Below are 23,857 nucleotides of genomic sequence, written 5' to 3'. Positions count from 1 at the left end.
TCAAGCCGTAAACAAAAGGAGAGTGTTAATATCTCAAGGGTAGCTGCACATTTTTAAAAAACAATCAACAACAAAAATGCTTGTTTTCACAAGAACGGACAGTATCCACTTTTGAAGATAGGAATAACCTGTGAAGTAGAGTCATCATGAATATTTGTTGGTATAGGAGAAAGTTGTCTAAATTCTAGCAAGATGTGCCAAATATATCACACAGTGTGCATGACTGTCATAAAGAAAATGTTTTATAGGCATGTACCACAAATAGCCCTCCAATTCTTCAGAATAAATAGAAGAATATGTAGGGTATTACATAATGTACATGGTGTAGCACTGATAAACAATTCAATTGTACGGCTTGCTATTTGAAGACGCAATGGGCAACTGCCTATGTAAAAAATATAAAACAAGTATAATGTATAGCTATTATCAGGGTCAATTGGTAATTATCCTCTTATGGTTAATGAGTTCTTGTAAGAGTGTGTCTTACATGTAGGCTTGGACTGGCCCACAGGAGAACAGGAGAATCCTCCGGTGGGCCTCTGTGCAAGAGCGGCCACCGCCCTCTTATATGAGCAGTACTTGGCACTACATAATTGAATCACTTTGTACAGACAAAGGCAGCATCCTATTCATTTAACAATCTACCCAGTTCATTGTTATATAAATTTGTGATTGAGGATAAGGTCACATTTGCATATAGCTGAAAAGTGGGGTCCTGGCGTTCGTTACTGGTGAGCCCTTGGCACCCCAGTCCGACTATTGCTTACATGGGACAATTTGTAACTGTGAAATGTATGCTTCCATTGTGCTGTGACAAAGATAGCAGAAGTCCAAAAGTGCAGACATCTGGACTGTTGGAACCAGCGCCAGCAAGCACTGATGTCCAACAGCAGGGCCATGTTGGCAGGTCATCAAGAACAATGATCATGGAAACACTAGTCCTGGTCTATATGTTTAATACAGGTTGTGTAGATTGTATGATGTGAATATGATCAGTACACTCATAAGCAATATGGAAGATATACAGTATAGATATAAAGATAATGCTGTACTTACTCTGACAAAGAAACCCAAAGATAGCCACATTGGACAGCAGATGGATCACACTTTTTTGGGTCTTTAACATCAATATTCTGCTTGTTATAGGCATACATTAGCAATACCTAAAATATGTATGCATAATGCACAATGTAAACGTCAGGTATAAAAATGTATAATAAATAATTCAGTGCTGTAATGCAAAAATGGTCACATTTAAGTTCTTGCCTCAATCAAAGATGTACAATTACCATTGGTTTCTCTTGTGCTGATCGCTCCAATGGTGGGAGATACCACTGCAGACAAAGTTCCTGATCCAAAGCATATATTGCCATGTGTTCCTCTTGAACTTGTAATTTGCTTTGCAGTGACCGACTGGATGGAGTTATCAATGGCTGTGGTGTATGCTGATTAAATTCTTTGTTTTCCAAATTTGTCTGAAAGATAGATACTGTAATTAACTTGGACTGGTAGCTATGAAAAGCTGTCATACTGAATGCATATAGGTTCTATATGGATTCCTAGAAAATATTTTATTTTAATTAGCACCTACAATCCGCAGAGTACCCAAGTAATCGCCCCGGAAAAATGTCTATGCCAGATGCCACCAAAAGCATGAATCACTACATTATAATAACATATACATTAGAAACACTAAACACTACTAGAAACGCTAATGCTGAGATAAATCAATTAACATCTGGAACAAACCATAAAATTGTTAGGCCACAATAGGAATAGACAAACCATGCCAAAAAAATACAGGGCTACTAACAAGTGACCCTCTTACCAAACCTGCTGATCTCAGAGGGATTGGCCGGCCATCTAATAAGGAAACTGTTTAACACTGGTTATTAGCCCTGCATTTTCCCAGTACTTATTGAATACTTCTGATGTGGTCTACCATATTTATGGCTCGCTCCATGTATTCACTGATATTTTCTCTAAAGTCAGAAAATAATGCAGAAATAATTTCTGAAAACCAATCTGTTGGCATCAAATCTGTTGGTGCAGTCCTCCACCAATAACGTTTGATAAAGATCTGAATACTGTGGCAGTAATATAGTTGTACTATAGTCTAAATACTATGCCTATTTCCAATTCTCTACTCTGTCCTCCAGGCAAGGAGTTCAATGGGTTTTGTAATGTTAATCACTAATGAAAAAAACACTGTAGGCCAATCAAGTGCAAGACAGCACCTGGTAGAGTGACATGGTGTCAGGAAAAAGCTGAAGGATCTGTGGCATTTCGCTGAGCTATGTACTGTATAACAATGTAATAGGTCCAGTGGTCACAACCCTAATATTACACATTGATGTCACATACTATATGACATCAATGAGTGGTAAATCTCATAGGGAAACAATATTGCTTGGTAAGGACTCATGACACTAATGACATTGTTGTTATTGCTTCATCTAAATATTCATTCTGCATTAAATATTAAAGCGGTTGTCTGGCATTGGGGTACAAGTCTGCAGTCACTCTATGTGACTGGAGACTTGTGAATCCTCACACCGCGCGCACTGCACACTGTAAGGATTTACCGCTGATGGTGTCGGGAGAGGGCGGTCATGTGACCGCAAGTATGCAATTTGCATACTTCCAGCCACATTCCAACTAGATTGGTCCAGCCTCGCTCAATACAAGTGCATTGAGCGACGCTGCGCCCATCTAGTCGGCACGTAACCGTATGTATGCAAATCACATAGTAGTGGTCACGCGCTCCCCACTCTCGGCACCGGAGAATTCTCACAGCGAGCAGTGCCGAACAGATGTGCACACAGGATCATTTGGTGCACTAAAACTGTCCTAGACTTACCAATATACCAATAATACTATTTATGGTAGCATAGGAATTCTGTGTGTGCCGACAGAGACTTTATAATTGGGCGCAGTAGAAGCTTGCTTTATTCATGACCATGGTGCTTGTGTAGAACCAATGAGTCTCCTTTCCCTTTTCTTTAGTTTCACATTAATATAGGCAAGTTGATCTATGTGTATGGAACCTCTTATGTCCAGAAAAATGCTATTTCCCTGCAGATATAAAGTTATTCTTCAAGTAGAAAGCATTTAAAATCATGACTGCCTTACTGGAAAAGAGGCCACAGGGAGAAAATTAACTTATAGCCTTCTTGCAGCTTCCAATCATCGGGGGTGCAGGAAGCTGTTACAGTCACCGAACACTATGCAGTGAGCACAGCTATAATCATTTCCCAGGAATTTGATTGACAGCTGCCTCTGCATACACACGCTGCTCACATACACTACAGAGCAGATTGTCAAGCCAAGTGCCAGAGAGTGATTACAGCCAGGGCTGAAGCAGGAGAATGAAGCTTGTCTAATTTATGGAGAACTGTTGGGGTTCAATATGTGAGAAATCTCACTCCATTCATTGACTGGAGTGAGACTTTTGTGTGGTGCATAGAAACGCATACCACTAGTCAGACACTCCAGATTCAAGAAGAGGCGTGCACATCTCCATGAATCCGAAGCGTATGACTCCACCATGACCCCTCATCAAGACCGGCGAGTCTTAATTAATCAAGGCCAAAGTGCCTACAGCTCTGTAGTATAGAACAGTAGGGTCTCCATGAGCTGATGGTCATGTTTTGCAGTAATTGTGAAGCTTATGGCAAATATCAGCATTCAGCTAAACACAATTTAGAAGTTTCATTAATTTTCTCACCATCTTTAGTACTTGTATTCACTCTGCAGATGCTGCATAATGGCTTCTTCGCTATGACATGGTAGAACAGTAATCACGTTGCAGAACTAGGCATTTATAAAACTTTCTATGACCTTTTCCCGAACATGCTAATCGCTATTCTCACAACACAAGAAAGGACAAATTGTGCATGTACTGCTCTTTACCCAGCGCTATATTTCCCTATTAGGCTATAAATGATTATACATTCATACATCCATTTTTTTTTCAGAAAGGAATCTTTTGCTATTCAAAACATAGGAACTAATGAGGTATAATAGTTTCATTTACTGAACAACATAACGAGTTTATACTCAGGTGTTAATGGTTATTACCAAAGATGAGCAAAGCAGTTTGCAAGTTTCAACAGTTCACAGCCAGAAAAATCATGTAGAAATTATTGTTCAGAAATTCTATTAAAACTAAAGATGAATGCTACCCCAGCACTAAATGCCCCCTTTCCTCCCATTTTTTTCTTTCCATTTTATTTTTTTCTTACTCATTGGTAACTTTTTTTTTATGTTCTGTTGGAGGAATTAATCTTATTGGCAACTTTCTACCTTTTCATCCATTTCCTACTTTTGACTTGCTGTTTGGCAATTGATAACTGAATCTCTCAGTGTAAGGTGGGATTCAGATGTCAGATTTATTACTGACTGTAAATCAGTTCTGTTATTCTGAATGATGTTTTAGCAGCAATAAAAGAATTTCGGTAAAATGGGTTCTAGGAGACGGGGACAGCTCTTTGCTATCATTGGCCCTTGTTAGAACATAATGACTTCCTATGGGCCATTGCATGTGCTGGCTCTCCCATAGAAGTGCAATGCATGATGGGATGTCAGGAAATGAAATGTCAGCACTTTTGTAGCTGACCACCTTGTCACACTATTATCATAAACTCACAGTTAACCCATTAAAATCCTTTAGCATATCGCTCTTGAAGATCCTACAGACTGTTCACGACAGACAAATAATTAAGCAGGAATTGATGGTCCCTGTACAGACTGTTCCAACATAGTATTTGGTGCCAGAATCCATAAGAGGAAAACCACTACACTAGGTAGGCCCAATATCACTTGAATGGGGCAAGAAGGTTTGCTGTGTCTGTCAGCGTAGTGTCCAGAGGCTGGAGGCGCTACCAGGAGACAGGCCAGTACACCAGGAGACATGGAGGGGGCCGTAAGAGGGCAACAACCCAGCAGCAGGACCGCAACCTCCGCCTTTGTGCAAGGAGGAACAGGAGGAGCACTGCCAGAGCCCTGCAAAATGACCTCCAGCAGGCCACAAATGTGCATGTGTCTGCACAAACGGTTAGAAACCGACTCCATGAGGGAGATATGAGGGCCCAACGTCCACAGATGGGGTTGTGCTCACAGCCCAACACCGTGCAGGATGCTTGGCATTTGCCACAGAACACCAGGATTGGCAAAGTCGCCACTGGCGCCCTGTGCTCTTCACAATAGAAAGCAGGGTCACACTGAGCACATGTGACAGAGTCTGGAGACGCTGTGGAGAGCGATCTGCTGCATGCAACATCCTTCAGCATGACTGGTTTGGCAGTGGGTCAGTAATGGTGTGGGGTGGCATTTCTTTGGAGGACACAGCCCTCCATGTGCTCGCCAGAGGTAGCCTGACTGCCATTAGGTACCGAGATGAGATCCTCACGCCTCTTGTGAGACCATATGCTGGTGCGGTTGGCCCTGGGTTCCTCCTAATGCAGGACAATGCCAGACCTCATGTGGCTGGAGTGTGTCAGCAGTTCCTGCAAGATGAAGGCGTTGAAGCTCTGGACTGGCCCGCCCGTTCCCCAGACCTGAATCTGATTGAGCACATCTGGGACATCATGTCTCTCTCCATCCACCAATGTCACGTTGCACCACAGACTGTCCAGGAGATCCCACAGGAGACCATCCGCAACCTCATCAGGAGCATGCCCAGGCGTTGTAGGGAGGTCATACAGGCACGTGGAGGCCACACACAATACTGAGCCTCATTTTGACTTGTTTTAAGGACATTACATCAAAGTTGGATCAGCCTGTAGTGTGTTTTTCCACTTTAATTTTGGGGGTGACTCCAAATCCAGGCCTCCATTGGCTAATAAATTTGATTTCCATTGATGATTTTTGTGTGATTTTGTTGTCAACACATTCAACTTTGTATAGAACAAAGTATTCAATGAGAATATTTCATTCATTCAGATCTAGGATGTGTTATTAGAGTGTTCCCTTTATTTTTTTGAGCAGTGTATATGAGGGGCTACCACCCGAGAACTTATAACCAGAATAAGGGAACATGTCAGAGATATTACAACAGTCAAAGAAAACAAGCATATTGCACAATTACATCCTATACTGAAACATTGTAGATTATTTCATCAATGTAATTCTGCCTTCCTACGGATTAGGTGCATTGACTGCATTTTTCCACAAACTCGTGGATGCAATATAAGTGGTTGGCTTGCACAAAAAGAGAGTAAATGGATTTGGACTCTAAAAACCGTACACCCTAGTGTCTAAATGAGACCCACTTTGCCCCATTCCTCTGATCATTTCCTCCCTAGTGTCACACGCTTTCTAATTAGAAATTCTACTGTTTTTTATCTTCATGCATCATTTTTAGCATCACTTATTTTTCTGATTTTCTTGTGTATACCTATAGGTATACCGGATGGATGAATGTCCACAATTATTTGAAAAATGTTTTACTGGTCATCCTTGTAGATGGGGAATTGAATGTTGTTCCACTGCATTGTATGAATTCCTACCATTTTTTTCTACTTATATTTCTCAATTTTACAATTTTTGTTATTTGTCAGTACGTGTACTTTAATGAAGGTGAGATTAGTATCTGGAAATTTGCAATTCCATTATATGTCTATAAGTATTTTTGTCCATCATACATTCATTTTTTTTATAATTATTTCATAGACCGTCTTTTTTTTGTGTAGAAATGTGTACTTCTTTATCAACAATTATTTTTAATCATGATTGTGATGTCACTTATTATTTTAGCACATATTATGTCACTTGATTCACATTTTTATTATGCACTATACACTTTATATATTACAGCAGCAAAGCTAGCTGCCTGGTCCCTTATAATGCTACAGCAGGGATTGTGCTGATCCCCTAATTCTCATTCCCCTTGCTCTGTGATCTTTTGTATCATTAGTAATCTTATGCTGGTGGTTGACATACTAGAACATATCTATGGGTGGTTGGACCTTGAGATGCATGGCTGGACTCCTGATCACGTGATGTCTTCATGTAACCGTGGCTCTGGTCCCATTCTCCATCATCATATCCCATGTGATGCATTGACCTCCGTTCCGGAACTAGGGCATTTGCCCCATGATGACTAGTGACTCATTCTCATTGGGTACTGGACAATTTAAGAGAGGTGTCCTGTCAGAAGAATGCTCTCATCGAAACGTGCGTTTGGGTGGGTACCACATCGGGATGAAGACATTTTATGGGTAATGCCTTAATATTATTTCCAGTGATGTATATACACCTTGTAACATAGTCCAAACCAATGCATGTATTAGCATCATTATCACTTCATCATCAATGCAGAATATTATATACAGTGGGTACGGAAAGTATTCAGACCCCTTTAAATTTTTCACTCTTTGTTTCATTGCAGCCATTTGGTAAATTCTAAAACGTTCATTTTTTTTCTCATTAAAGTACACTCTGCACCCCATCTTTACTGAAAAAAAAACAGAAATGTAGAAATTTTTGCAAATTTATTAAAAAAGAAAAATTTAAATATCACATGGTCATAAGTATTCAGACCCTTTGCTCAGTATTGAGTAGAAGCACCCTTTTGAGCTAGTACAGCCATGAGTCTTTTTGGGAATGATGCAACAAGTTTTTCACACCTGGATTTGGGGATCCTCTGCCATTCTTCCTTGCAGATCCTCTCCAGTTCCGTCAGGTTGGATGGTGAATGTTGGTGGACAGTCATTTTCAGGTCTCTCCAGAGATGCTCAATTGGGTTTAGGTCAGGGCTCTGGCTGCCAGTCAAGAATGGTCACAGAGTTGTTCTGAAGCCACTCCTTTGTTATTTTAGCTGTGTCCATAGGGTCATTGTCTTCTTGGAAGGTGAACCTTTGGTCAAGTCTGAGGTCCAAAACACTCTGGAAGAGGTTTTCATCCAGGATATCTCTGTACTTGGCCTCATTCATGTTTCCTTCAATTGCAACAAGTCATCCTGTCCCTGCAGCTGAAAAACTCCCCCATAGAATGATGCCTCCACCATGTTTCACTGTTGGGATTGTATTGGGCAGGTGATGAGCAGTGCCTGGTTTTCTCCACACATACTGCTTAGAAGATCACCAAAAAGTTCTATCTTCGTCTCATCAGACCAGAGAATCTTATTTCTCATAGTCTGGGAGTCCTTCATGTGTTTTTGAGCAAACTCTATGCGGGCTTTCATATGTCTTGCACTGAGGAGAGGCTTCCGTTGGGCCACTCTGCCATAAAGGCACAACTGGTGGGGGGCTGCAGTGATAGTTGACTTTGTGGAACTTTCTCCCATCTCCCTACTGCATCTCTGGAGCTCAGCCACAGTGTTCTTGGGGTTCTTGTTCACCTCTCTCACCAAGGCTCTTTTCCCACGATTGCTCAGTTTGGCTGGACGGCCAGGACTAGGAAGACTTCTGGTGGTCCCAAACTTCTTCCATTTAAGGATTATGGAGGCCACTGTGCTCTTCGGAACCTTGAGTAATTCAGAAATTCTTTTGTAACCTTGGCCAGATCTGTGCCTTGCCACAATTCTGTCTCTGAGCTCCTTGGGCAGTTCCTTTGAGTTCATGATTCTCATTTGGTCAGACATGAACTGTGAGCTGTGAGGTCTTATATAGACAGGTGTGTCCCTTTCCAAATCAAGTCCTATCAGATTAATTAAACACAGCTGGGCTCCAATGAAGGAGTAGAACCATCTCAAGGAGGATCACAAGGAAATGGACAGCATGTGACTTAAATATGAGTGTCTGAGCAAAGAGTCTGAATACTTATGACCATGTGATTTCAGTTTTTCTTTTTTAATGAATTTGCAAAAAATTCTACATTTCTGTTTTTTTCAGTCAAGATGGGGTGCAGAGTGTACTTTAATGAGAAAAAAAATGAACTTTTTAGAATTTACCAAATGGCTGCAATGAAACAAAGAGTGAAAAATTTAAAGGGGTCTGAATACTTTCCGTACCCACTGTACCTATACAGCTTGCTCTATTCTTTACCTCGTAACATGGTTCAATTGGTGTATTCAATTAGCATTGTTTAGGATGTGTATTTATTATCATTTGTATAAGAATATCCCCAATTTGTCACGACTCTGAAGTGTGTATCGCCATTGCATTTGAGGGACTCACATTTTATATTTTTATATTATACCAATTGTGCTATTCAATAAGGTTTCAATATTTTATTTTCCTATATACTGGTTGTCGGTACACTATTTTTTATTTCTTTTTAAAAGGTTTTTATACTTTCTCACACTGCACACATTCCCTGAATGGAGTGGATAGTAATAATGAGAACAACTGGATTAGGCCTCTGTAAAGGTGATAAAAATAGGTATTAGCGCTGAGTGTCAATATTAAAGGGGCAATGGAGCTGCCTTTAATTCAGAGCAGCTCTAATATATGGCATCTAGTCTCTTTCTCTGAATTAACATTTTGTTGATACTTTTTGTTAAAATTCAAAGAAACCACTGGTAATGGTAAAAATGGGAAACAGTCAGATCACCCATCCGAAGATCCAAGGCATGGAGGCTTGTGGTGCCACAAGCGAAATAATAGAGAAGAAGAAAGGCAATTTTCAGTTTAAAAACAATATTTATTGAATTATCAAAAAAAAATTGCATTGATAAAAGCATAAGTAAAAATCTTGCAAGCGCATTTCAGACAACCGTGCTTAGGCATTGCATGCAATGACAAAAGGCTGTTGTCTGAAACGCGTTTGCTAGATTTTTTTTACGGCATTGGCATTGCGACTTTTTTATATACAGTGGCATGTAAAAGTTCGGGCACCCTTGGTCAAAATTACTGTTATTGGAAACAGTTAAATAAGTTGAAGATGAAATGATCTCTAAAATGGCTAAAGTTAAAGATGACACATTTCCTTTGAGTTTTAGGCAAAAAAAATATATATATATATTCATCTTTTACATTTCAAAAATTACAAAAAGGAAAATGGGCTGATAGAAAAGTTAGAGCACTTTGCATGGTTAGTACCTAGTAGCACCCCCTTTTGAAAGTATCACAGCTTGTAAACGCTTTTTGTAGCCAGACAAGAGTCATTAAATTCTTGTTTGAGGGATTTTCATCCATTCTTCCTTGGAAAATTTTTCCAGTTCTGTGAGATTCCTGAGTCATCTTGCCTAATATTTTGAGGTATAGCCACCAATTTTCAATGATGTTCAGATCAGGGGACTGTGAGGGCCATTGTAAAACCTTCTGCTTGCACCTTTAGAGGTAGGCTATTGGGATTTTGACGTGTTTAAGATCATTATCTATTTGTAGAAGTCATCCTCTTTTCAACTTCAGCTTTTTTTTTGCAGATGATGTTATGTTTCCATCAAGAATTTGTTAAAATTTCATTGAATACATTCTTCCCTCTAACTGTGAAATGCTCCCCGTGCCATTGGCTGCAACACAACTCCAAGGCATGATTGAACCAGCCCCATGTTTAATGGTTGGCGAGATGTTCTTTTCCTGAAATTTTGTGGCCTTTTTTTCCACACATACCTTTGATCATTGTGGCCAAAGAGTTCTATTTTAACCTCATCGGTCCACAGGACTTGTTTCCAAAATGCATCAGGCTTGTTTAGATGTTCTTTTGCATACTTCTGACACTGAATTTTATGGTGAGGATGAAGGAAAGGTTTTCTTCTGATGACTTTTCCATGACGGCAATATTTGTGCAGGTGTCTCTGAACAGTAGAACACTGTACCATAACTCCAGAGTCTGCTAAAGCTTTCTGAAGGTCTTCTGTAGTCAAGCGGGGGTTCTGATTTGCCTCTCTAGCAATCCTACGAGCAGCTCTTGCTGTAATTTTGCTTGGTCTTCCAGACCTTATCTTGACCTCCACTGTTCCTGTTAACTGCCATTTCTTAATTACTTTTCGAACTAAGGAAAGGACAACTTGAAAATACTTAGCTATCTTCTTATAGCCTTCTCCTGCTTTGTGGGCCTCCACCATTTTCAATTTCAGAGTGCTAGGCAGCTACTTAGAAGAAGTCATGGCTGTCGTTTTTTGGCACAAGGTTAGAGGAGGCTGGGTTTTTATAAAGCTGGGAAATTTTCATCACCTGGCCTTTCCTAACGAAGATAGTGAACAAGCCATAACTCTAACAGGCTAATTAAGGTCTGAAACCTTGGTCAAAAATCTGAACACACAAATCTCCAAGGGTGCCCAAACTTTTGCATTGGTCCATTTTCCTTTTTGTAATTTTTTAAAATATTAAAGATGACAATATATATATATTTTTTGCCTAAATTGCAAAGGAAATGTGTCATCTTTAACTTTAGGCCTTTTAGAGATCATTTCATCTACAACTTGCTTAACTGTTCACAATAACAGTAATTTTGACCAGGGGGTGCCCAAACTTTTACATGCCACTGTAATTCAATAAATATTCTTTCCTAACTGAAGATTGCATTCCTTCATTTCTATTTTAAACCATTGTTAATGGTGTGGCATGAGCTATACTTGCATTGAATCAAAAAAAGCCATGTGTCTGAATTAGAGTTGGTGCGAATCGATTCGCAGTACCTGGTTCATCAGTCACATCAATAATCTGCGGCCGCTGGAAGGGACCCCTGAGAACCACCTCTTAACTCTGGGTATTCATAGCAATTTGATTAGTCAGACTGGTGCGACTTCATCTTTGTGAGGAACATGTGTCGTTGCACCAGGACAACTAGTCAAAAGAAGAGCTGCTATTGCCATCATATAAGAGGCGGTTCTCAGGGCTCCCGTTCAGAAGCCACAGACTATTGACCTGGGTCCTGTTAACCGATTCACATTAACTATAATCTGAATACATTCACCCTTCTTCGTTTTTTCACATTCAAGTCATGCTCTAAAACCTGCCACAAAATTATCACTAAATTAAAATATACTCTTACGGGGTACCCTGGCATCTGAAAGGTTTGCCCAGTTATGTGTAGCACATCACACATATTGTGTGAAAAAATGTATCGTTTTGCTGTCAATAAGAACCTGCAACCTCTGAAATGGTATTGAATGCTTTTCTTCACTGCATTATTATAGACCACACCAAATATCATCATCTCCTCTTTATAAGGATTTTCAAAATTAAATCATTCTTATGTTTCAATCCAATTATTGTACATCCACTCACCAAACCAAAGGAGAATGAAATCAATAAAGCAGGAAAAACAAACCTCCACAGCGCTTAACATTTACCAAAGCTTAATTATTTCATAAAATGAAAATATTTGCATGCTAGATTTTCAATAAAAGACGTTATGAATTTCGGATGAGGATCTGCCCTGTCTACTCATAATAAAGAACGTTTGCATAATGACACTTTCATCTTTGTAGAAAACATTTCATGACATTACATTACAGGGGGAGTTTGACTGAATTCATCATGACATGTTTAAAAGCAACAAAGCTTTGTTTCTGTAATGAAACACAATAATCAAAGGGCTGTCTGCTTGTTAGCTATCTGCTACATTCAGGGTAATACACGACTATGCCTGCACCTGTCAGCTATCTGCAGCTGATGATCTGAGGAAAAGGAGAATAAACTAACAAATAGGTCCATACAACATTTTAATATGATGCCGTTTGGAGATGTCAACTATGTTTAATGTTTTTTTTCAGGATGAAATCTGATATTATCAATTTGATATTGTAATTCTGGAACCTGTTTTACAAATGTGCATATTATTCTTTAAATAGCGCACTGAGTGATACACATGATACAGTTATATGAAAAAGTTTGGGCACCCCTATTAATCTTAAGCTTAATGTTTTATAAAAATTGGTGTTTTTGCAACAGCTATTTCAGTTTGATATATGTAATAACTGTTGGACACAGTAATGTTTCTGCCTTGAAATAAGGTTTATTGTACTAACAGAAAATGTGCAATCTGCATTCAAACTAAATTTGACAGGTGCATAAGTATGGGCACCCTTATCATTTTCTTGTTTTAAATACTCCTACCTACTTTTTACTGACTTACTAAAGCACTTTTTTTGGTTTTGTAACCTCATTGACCTTTGAACTTCATAGCCAGGTGTATGCAATCATGAGAAAAGCTACTTAAAGTGGCCACTAGCAAGTTGTTCTCCTGTTTGAATCTCCTCTGAAGAGTGGCATCATGGGCTCCTCAAAACAACTGTCAAATGATCTGAAAACAAAGATTATTCAACATAGTTGTTCAGGGGAATGATACAAAAAGCTGTCTCAGCGATTTAACCTGTCAGTTTCCACTGTGAGGAACATAGTAAGGAAATGGAAGAACACAGGGACAGTTCTTGTTAAGGCCAGAAGTGGCAGGCCAAGAAAAACATCAGAAAGGCAGAGAAGAAGAATGGTGAGATCAGTCAAGGACAATCCTCAGACCACCTCCAGAGAGCTGCAGCATCAACTTGCTGCAGATAGTGTCACTGTGCATCGGTCAACTATACAACGCACTTTGCACAAGGAGAAGCTGTATGGGAGAGTGATGCGATAGAAGTCGTTTCTGCAAGCACGCCACAAACAGAGTCGGCTGAGGTATGCAAAAGCACATTTGGAGAAGCCAATTTCTTTTTGGAAGAAGGTCCTGTGGACTGATGAAACCAAGATTGAGTTGTTTGGTCATACAAAAAGGCGTTATGCATGGCGGCAAAAAAACACAGCATTCCAAGAAAAACACTTGCTACCCACAGTAAAATTTGGTGGAGGTTCCATCATGCTTTGGGGCTGTGTGGCCAATGCTGGCACCGGGAATCTTGTTAAAGTTGAGGGACATATGGATTCCACTCAGTATCAGCAGATTCTTGACAATAATGTTCAAGAATCAGTGACAAAGTTGAAGTTACGCAGGGGATGGATCTTTCAGCAAGACAATGATCCAAAACACCGCTCCAAATCTACTCAGGCATTCATGCAGAGGAACAATTACAATGTTCTGGAATGGCCATCCCAGTGCCCAGACCTGAATATCATTGAACATCTGTGGGATCATTTGAAGAGGGCTGTCCATGCTCGGCGACCATCAAACTTAACTAAACTGGAATTGTTTTGTAAAAAGGAATGGTCAAAAATCCCTTCATCCAGGATCCAGGAACTCATTAAAAGCTACAGGAAGCGACTAGAGGCTGTTATTTTTGCGAAAGGAGGATCTACTAAATATTAATGTCACTTTTCTGGTGAGGTGCCCATACTTATGCACCTGTCAAATTTTGTTTGAATGCAGATTGCACATTTTCTGTTAGTACAATAAACCTCATTTCAAGGCAGAAACATTACTGTGTCCAACAGTTATTACATATATCAAACTGAAATAGCTGTTGCAAAAACACCAATTTTTATAAAACATTAAGCTTAAGATTAATAGGGGTGCCCAAACTTTTGTCATATAACTGTATATGCAGTTTACTTACTAGAGAATGCAAATACCTAAAATATCTCACTACCTTGGATTACAACCTATGAACAACTAGCAGAGTTCAGATGACCACTTCAGCTTTGATTGCAAAACTAACCTGTGAATATTGCAAACATGAGCATTGACCTCTTATAGAAATAATGGAAAGATGCAGAGCCTGAGGTTCCTCAACCATAATCCAGATGTAGGAACTGATTATTAAAGTACTATTAAAGAGCATATGTCAATCAGTTTTAATCCATCCAAGCCATATCTATGTATTAATGCAGAGGTCCCCAAACTGTGGCTCAGGAGCCACCAGTGGCTTGCAGGTCCATGTTGTGTGTCTTGCGGATGTCTGCCAGCTTGGTGCATTAGCATTAGATCTAGCCACCAGCTATGGAGAGAAGGTCTCTAGATGGTGACTTTTGTGAGTAGACCTGTACAGAAGAGCAGATCTGGGTGTGCATATACTCCCAGGGAGATGGGGGGAGAGAAATAAATATTGTAAGCTGGAGATAAGATGATACTGATATTCAGACCCGGTACTTGAAACTGGACGCAAGTGTGCAGAGTGTGCATGATATGGGAATATCAAATGGGGGTAAAGTGGGAACCATTGGATGTAAGGATACTGACTATATGGGAGGGGGGCATAAGGTCTCAGTTTGCTTTCTAAGGGGCACCTTTGGCTGTCATGGAAGGTTCTGAGTGTCACTACTGTGGGGCTGAAGTGTCTGATGTAGCTCGCGACCATCTCTAGAGTTGGATGTGGCTCTCAAGGTAAAAAGGGTTGGGGACTCCTGCTTTAGGGTGAAGCTACAAGGCAACTTTGCCTACAACTTGGGTTTAGCGGCCAAAGATTGCTCTATGATGCTGCTGCATTACAGCATAATGCTCGTGATTGGGGTCATGTAGCAACCCACAAAACATCACGACTGCCAAGACAAGTTGGAACACATTCGATTGTTTACAACTTGCTTGCAGCAGTCACAATGCGACCCCGTTCTCCCATATTACGCATAGAGCAATCTTTGACCGTGAGATCAGTGCCATAGTTTAAGTTGACATATAGCCCCAGCCTAATTGAGTCCACTCTCTTCAGAAAAAATATTCCAAACTTACTAAAAAGCCTCTTGCCCAGCTCCAAGCCAACTAATGTAAAAGCACTCTGGACACTTATTTATTAATAATGAGATATTTTTCTCTTTATCTTAATTCCCAAATCATGTTACAAATGCTAGTCATTTGATTGTGAACAACCACGGCACTTCTGCTCGGATTGGTGCCCAAGTAGGATCCTATCCCATAATACAATTCTAATTGAAACTTGGCACTCAGTATGGTGAGAAAAGTAGAATTATTTTATTTGGTATTAGCAATCCAGAATATTTTATACGTTTCGGTCTTACTGGCAGACCTTCTGTTATGATCTGCTACAGGGACTAAGGAAAGACAGGAGAACTGTCCCTACAATAGAACTAAACTAGATCCCTACGATGTAACGGGGAACCTGATCCTGCGATCAGACCCGCTAAAGTCCTCGGCTAGTCTGAACGAAGACCTATAGATGTGAGGGAGGGATACCTACAAGAACTAGGGACTGGGATAAGTTGGACACCTCCTAGCAGAAATAGTAGCAGTCAAAGACAAACACACAACAAAAAGCATAGAGGTCAGAAGACCTAGCAAAACTAACAGAGAACGGCAACAGAGCACCAAGCTAGCTCAAGAGTAGTAAATACAATGAAGTCCAGCAAGACCAGGAGGGCGGAGCCGGATTAAATAGGCAAAAATGCTCATGTGACCAGCAAACTAAAAAAAAACTAACAGGAGAGTTCTAACAGTACCCCCTCTTCTAAGAGGATCCTCCGGATCCCCTAGGCCCAGGCTTACGAGGAAACCTCCTGTGAAACGCTCTGACAAGTCTGGAAGCAGAAACATCATCCGCCCTCACCCATGAGTTATCCTCAGGTCCGAAACCTGTCCAAGCGACGAGATACTGCAAACTCCCTCTATACCGTCTAGAATTTAGGATGCGGGAAATTTCATATTCCCCGTCCTCCACCACCGGAGGAACAGTGGCAGAGGCGTCACCATCAGACACATCAGCTTTTTTCAACAGAGAAACATGAAACACCGGGTTAATCTTCCAGGACATAGGAACCTCCAACCTAACAGCAGATTGGTTAACTATCTGAAGCACCTTAAAGGGCCCTACGAACTTGGGACCCAATTTTTTAGAAGGAATCCTCAATCGCAGATTCTTAGAGGACAACCAAACCATGTCACCAACAGCAAACAAAACCTCTTGCCGTTTCCTATCAAAGTACCTCTTAGATTTTTTGTTAGCCTCCTGAAGATTACCACGCACATCCGTCCAAACTCTCTCCAAATCACCGGAAAAACTCTCCTCCTCAGGCACAGCCGAAACCAATTTGGAGAATGACCCAAAAGACGGATGTCTCCCAGAACAACAAAAAAAAGGCGAACACCCAGCAGAAGAGGATGTATGGTTGTTAAGAGCAAATTCAGCAAGTGGCAGAAATTCAGACCACCCCTCTTGATTGTCTGCCACAAAACAACGCAAGAACTGCTCAACATCCTGGTTCTTCCTTTCTGTCTGGCCATTAGACTCAGGATGATATCCAGATGAAAACGACAAATGAACTCCCAACCTGTGACAAAAGGCACGCCAAAAACGAGCCACGAACTGAGGTCCCCTATCAGAAACAATGTCAGTAGGAACACCATGTAGTCTGACAATTTCCTTGACAAAGGCCTTAGCGAGTGTCTTAGCGCAAGGCAGTTTGATGAAGGGAACCAAGTGACACATCTTGCTAAAACGGTCCACGACCACCCAGATGACCGTGAAACCTTCAGAGGGGGGAAGGTCAGTAATAAAGTCCATAGCCAGATGTGTCCAAGGTGCACTAGGAACCTCCAGAGGGCAAAGCAACACCGCAGCAGGAGCATGCGAAGACTTGGATCTAGCACACACAGTACATTGGCGCACCCACTTAATGACTTCCTTCTGCCATCCAGGCCACCAAAAACTGCGACCCACAAGTCTCTTGGTCTCAGAAATTCCTGGATGACCTGCCAACCGAGACTCATGACACTCAACAAACAAATCTCTCCTAAAGGTCCTAGGCACAAACAACCTCCTAGCAGAAATAGTAGCAGTCAAAGACAAACACACAACAAAAAGCAGAGGTCAGAAGACCTAGGAAAACTAACAGAGAACGGCAACAGAGCACCAAGCTAGCTCAAGAGTAGTAAATACAATGAAGTCCAGCAAGACCAGGAGGGCGGAGCCGGATTAAATAGGCAAAAATGGTCATGTGACCAGCAAACTAAAAAAAAACCTAACAGGAGAGTTCTAACACCTTCGTCAGTACAGATTACATGTGGGAACTGCAGAATCAGAGTAGCGCAGGCGTGCGGTGTCCACCTCTGTCAGGAGAAGCCCTAGACACCGCTCACCTGCGCTACGCTGATTCTAAAGTTGCCACATACAATCTGTACTGATGAAGGTCGGCCACTAAGACCGAAACGTATAAAATATTCTGGCTTGCAAATACCAAATAAAATAATTCTACTTTTTCAACATACTGAGTGCCCAGTTTCATATTGAACAAATTCTAGTCATGACATACAAATATAGGAATACATTTTCAAACATTCACAGCAATATGCTAATATGCATATCATCAAAATTTAAAGTTCATTCCTAGTATATGAGACGCTGCACGGAGTGGAGAACTGCACACCTGGACATTTTAGGGCATATCTTTCTTCAAGCACAAGACTGTATGATAAAATGAACTACAAGCAACACTGTATGAAGGACTATAAGTAACACTAACAATCTTTATTTTAAGATCCTACTCTATTTTCAATTCCATATGAAGTCATATATATGTTTTTTTTGTTGAATTCCCTATGAATCTGACAGAAAAAGATTGTGGCATGTCCCATCAGACACTAAAACAAAGGTTTTAAGGGGAAATATCGCTCTAATGCAGTGCAGTATAGAGTAGAAAGCTGCGGTGTCACTATTTGCCTTCATACAGGCACAGTCCAAAAGCTCTGCTCTGTGTTTGATGTTTAAAGTGATCTATTTTCTTTTTACTTCTGGGCCCATCCAAATTTTTTATAGCTTTCCATATTGAAGTAGACATTTTTTCATTTTGTAAGGGATAAAATGTGGAGCAGCATGAAACAAAATACAACCTTCTCATCCTTTTTTGCATTTATAGAGATGCCAACAATGTGCACATTGTTACGGGCACGACGTCACTAGTTTTATATGAAGCTTCTGCAAATTGTTACAGTATTTAAGTACAGATATTATTTTACTAAAAAGGTGTACAAACAAATGGAGCTAGGCTAGTACAAGTAAAATGTAGTTCTTTGCATTTCATTTTCTCATTCAAAGTATTACCTAAATATTCAGAGGATAAGTCATCAATATCAGATCGGTAGGAGTCTGACACTCGGTACCCCATTCAATCAGCTGTTATCAGCTCAGATGGAGGCCGGATGTAAAATGCTGTAAAGAGCCCGTACAGAATGGCTACAAACTATTTAGTGGCAGCTTCCTGGGAACGAAGATTTCTACAAGTGAGACCGTGCTCCCTGCAGGTCCTCCGCTACCAGGATGCTGCCGCCTGACAGAAATCGAACAGACGAGCACCACGTGATAGTAAGTCATCTGGCAACACTTATTCTGTGCCATCGGAAATCGAACTGGGAACTTACTGCACTGTGACCACAACAAAGCACCTTGGCGGTGTGCCACTCCAGCACACCCTCTAACTAAGGGGATAACGCGATTATCCCTCTCTCTCCCTCTGCTGACGAGGATTGGATCCACTCGATACTCAACTACAGCTAAAGCCACTTCAGCAAAGAAGGCTTCCTAGCCATTCACTGCGTGCAACCAGCACTATTAGCACCTTACGCTCTCCCTTGGAAGCTGAAAGCTGATTACTGCATCAAATCCCTGCCATACGTGTTACAGTTAAATCCATCCTTCATACTTTCTAAAAATAGGGCAACTTTACCCTATACGAACCATTACATGTCCCATCATTTAAGGTAACATTCATCCCACCCCTCCTTATCACCATCTAGATCACGTTTTCCCATGATGCGCTCCACCCAGTGCCCACCAGGTTCTATCAGCACTTCAACCAGGTAATTTATTTTACTAGCCTCATTTTATTCTATTTCATTAGCCCTATTCAAATCTCCTTCTAGGATTTGTCCACACCTCTATCTAGCTAGTTGCAATCATATACACATTTCTCTCCTCAGCCCTAGGACACTGTACCATACCTACCTCAACCACCCTCATCCAACTGGACTCGTTCCCGATAAATTCGACTCCAGGTAAACCTCGCCCCATTCCTCCACCATGGCGAGTATGGGATTTTATTAATATCTCTCCCCCCTTTCTTTTTAACCTAGGAGACCACCTGGACCCACCTATATCTGTTCACGAACCAACGTCTTTGACTATAGCTACTATCAAAGACGCCATTGACAACTAACAGCCAGTCATTTACCTTAGTTTTATTGTGCTTTAAAAATTTTTAATCCCCCTTCCTTACTTAATTGTATTATTACCTCTAATAAAATTGGTTCTATTTTACCTACCTGTGGGTAACAACTTTTATTGTCGGCTGTCACAACCCCTCTCTACCTAAGCCTAACGAAACCAGAGCAAGTCTCTCACAGACTTTTACATGCAGAGATTGCTTGTTTGTTAGGGAATCCTCACATGTGTTGAGGCTGACTAACAGTCATAAATCATGCAGACGCAGGGACTCTAACTTAATATACGAGTACACCGAAGATACTCAGAAAGCACCCGAGCTTGCTTGGTGAAAGGGTTAAACGAGCACGCTCGCTCATCACTGATGGCCACTAAACAAGTGAGCTGCAGTACAGATGAATGGCCACTAAGCAAGTGAGCTGCATTACAGATGAATGATAACTAAAAAACTGAGCTGCAGTACTTAGAGATGGCCACTAAACAAGTAAACTGCAGTACAGATGAACGGCCACTGAACAAGTGAGCTGCAGTACTGAGAAATAGCCACTAAATAAGTGAGCTGCAGAATTGTGCAATGGCCACTAAACAGGTGAGCTGAAGTACTGAGAGATGGCCACTAAACAAGTGAGCTGCAGTACTGAGAGATGGCCACTAAACAAGTGAGCTGCAGTACCGAGGACTAGCCACTAAACAAGTGAGCTGCAGTACTGAGAGATGGCCACTAAACAAGTGAGCTGCAGTACCGAGGACTAGCCACTCAACAAGTGAGCAGCAGTACAGAGAGATGGCCACTAAACAAGTAAGCTGCAGTACTGAGAAATAGCCACTAAACAAGTGAGCTGTAGTACACATGAATGACCATTAAACAAGTGAGATGCAGTACCAAGGAATGGCTACTAAACAAGTGAGCTGCAGTACAGATGAATGGCCACTAAGCAAGTGAGCTACAGTACCGAGGAATGGCCACTAATCAAGTGATCTGCAGTACAGATGAATGGCCACTAAACAAGTGAGCTGCAGTACTGAGAGATGGCCATTAAACAAGTGAGCTGCAGTACAGATGAATGGCCACTAAACAAGTGAGCTGCAGTACAGATGAATGGCCACTAAACAAGTGAGCTGCAGTACAGAAGAATGACCACTAAACAAGTGAGCTGCAGTACAGATGAATGGCCACTAAACAAGTGAGCTTCAGCACTGAGGAATGGCCACTAAACAAGTGAGCTGCAGTACTGAGTAATGGCCACTAAACAAGTGAGCTGCAGTACAGATGAATGGCCACTAAACAAGTGAGCTGCAGTACTGAGAAATGGCCACTAAACAAGTGAGCTGCAGCATAGATGTATGGCCACTAAACAAGTGAGCTGCAGTACGGAGGAATGGCCACTAAACAAGTGAGCTGCAGTACCAAGGAATGGCCACTAAACAAGTGAGCTGCAGTACTAAGAGATGGCCACTAAACAAGTGAAATGCAGTACTGAGAGATGGCCACTAAGCAAGTGAGCTGCACTACTGAGGAATGGCCACTAAACAAGTGAGCTACAGTACTGAGGAATGGCCACTAAACAGGTGAGCTGAAGTACTGAGGAATGGCCACTAAACAAGTGAGCTGCAGTACCGAGGAATGGCCACTAAACAACATACAGAGCTGTTCCAGCTCATGCCTCACAGTTTACATCCAGACACTGCGGGAGGTAATAACAGCTTTCAGGGTGCCAGGATTGTGATCTCCACCAATCGTATATTGATGACCTATCCTAAGGATACATCATTATCAAAGTAGCGGACAACCCGTGCTAGGCATGAGCACCTAACACCCATGCTTTGCCTTCTAGACACAGGACATCCTTGTGACGCCATTCACAATTGGTCTTTTTTTATTATAAAGAAGTGTTCTCTTACATATGCAGTTAATTAATAAAGAGTTGCGTAGTGTGGAAACTTGGTATATTTGTAGGTACAGAAGTGTAACTTAAATTTTTGGAGAAAACTCAAAGAAAAATTTATAGGAAAGAGGCTAATAAATTGATATTTGTAAGGAACATGGCTGTGAACCCCTAACCAAGCAGTATCTCTTTAAATGCACACTCTATACCTCTTTGTACATCAATGTTTAGCTGTGATCTATAAAGATAAACTTATTACTACCCTGTAAATATAATATATTTGATTTAAAAAGTCATGTGTGACAAAAAAATATTGCCTTGTCCCCGATGACATTTGATATATATTCTACTGAAATCATCACAGTCCAGCAGTAATAGAAGACAATGCACTTTCTCTAAGACACAGAACAATATGCAAGTCAAACATTACAATATGAAAATCTATTTGTTCATTCAGATCACGTTCTTCCTTCGATTTAAGCCAACTATTTCAGGAGGTCAGTACGGGAACAATTCTTCTGCTGAGGTGGAAAACATGCATTAAATCCCAGCCAGATTCCAGGTCATTTCTTTTGACTATGTGTAATTTTTTTATACTTAAACATATATTAATTGTGAATGTGAAGCTTTGTAGCACAAGAAGGATGATTCCTTTTAAAATGCAGCTCGGCATGCTGCATGAAGAAAGTCAGCTTTCTCATCCTATCAATGTTGAAACTCCCCACTGCTTCAGCTGGCACCCCCATTTACGGAAACAGATGGTAAGGTCATTGCTAGCATTTAGGAAATTGTAACTCTCAGAGCAGAAGACAGTGTCTATATTTTACTTTGCATTCACATGTCATTTAATTGCTTTAAACAGAAAATGATGTTTCCCGAGCACACAGCTACTAGAAAAAAAAAAGCTTAATTACTCGCTAGTTGCTAAGGTAACAACATTTTCACTAGGAAAATAAATTCCCAGATTTATGTAAACATAGCAATAATTAAAAAAAAAACCCTGATTTATTAGGAGAGGGATGACATTTAGTTGAATCATTAGCAAGGAACCATTGCTATAGGTTATATTTAACTAATTCGATTTTACACTTCAAAGCTATATTCTCTACAGAGATAAAAAATAGAACTGTTTTTGTAAAGTAACTCCATCAACACCAACGGAATTACATGATACCCGGCTGGTAAATCATATATGTCTTTTTTCCAGAATGCCATGTTTATGTAAATATCTATTTCCTTCAGAAAAGCCTGATTTCAGGGAGCATCGAAGGTTTCCAAACAGATTCTGTTTAGTTTTGTTTTGCAGGTGAACTAGAAAATGTATGTGTATGATCAAAAGTCTAGAAACGAGACGAGCACAAATGAAGAATTTGCAACATTCACTGGCCAAGCTTAGATCTTGGGGAATGGGGCTGGGTTAAAAAACATACATCTACAATCTGGCTTATACATTTACACATATCTAGTATGGGGATATGCCAACTAGACTCTATTGACTTCTCTTAATAGAAGTGATTTGAGAGTAGCCAGATGAGTCTAGTTGGCATGTGACCACAAGTATCACATACATGTAGTCATGTGACCACCCACTCCAAGTGGGAATACTGGAGAATCGTGACAATGTGAACACCACAAGCTGTCATGATTTGGCAGTCTGCAGTCACAGAGTGACTGCAGATTTTTGCCCCCAGCATGGACAACCCCTTGAAAGAAGTTATACAAATTGGTGGCGATCCAAGCTTTAAGCAACCCCACCAATCAGTTGTTTAAAGGGGCTGTAGTGTTCCTTTAAGCACCATGTCCCCTTTATTCTTAACACTGATTTGTACTGCTCAATACCAAACTTTTAGCAATGGCTGTACCAAGCACAAAGCAGTGATATAAAGCATATAGGGGCATACTAAGCACAGCTGGCACTTAATGTATAGCGTTGTGCAGTACACAACAGTGCAGAGTACTTTAAACAAGTACTTCAAACAATTGATCAGCAGCAGTGCCACAATATCTGGACTCTAACTGATCTAATATTGATGGCCACATGCAGATACTG

General features: G+C 40.7%; 1 protein-coding gene across 3 annotated transcripts in view; it reads right to left on the bottom strand.

Annotated features, from left to right (window-relative positions):
• CFAP54 (cilia and flagella associated protein 54) overlaps window positions 1-23,857 on the bottom strand; it is a 526,588-nt gene that overhangs the window by 5,944 nt on the left and 496,787 nt on the right. For all 3 annotated transcript variants that reach the window (XM_073651573.1, XM_073651574.1, XM_073651575.1), the window contains 2 exons: window positions 1,290-1,475; window positions 1,057-1,163 (listed from right to left, as the gene is read on the bottom strand). In XM_073651573.1, coding sequence (XP_073507674.1) covers window positions 1,057-1,163; window positions 1,290-1,475 — 293 coding nt within the window. The remainder of the gene's footprint in view (window positions 1-1,056; window positions 1,164-1,289; window positions 1,476-23,857) is intronic.

Source organism: Phyllobates terribilis, unplaced genomic scaffold, assembly GCF_046119375.1.
Source record: "Phyllobates terribilis strain yellow unplaced genomic scaffold, ASM4611937v1 Scaffold_11__3_contigs__length_659146591, whole genome shotgun sequence".
Classification (NCBI taxonomy): Eukaryota; Metazoa; Chordata; class Amphibia; order Anura; family Dendrobatidae; genus Phyllobates; species Phyllobates terribilis.
This window is presented reverse-complemented; position numbering and strand designations above follow the sequence as displayed.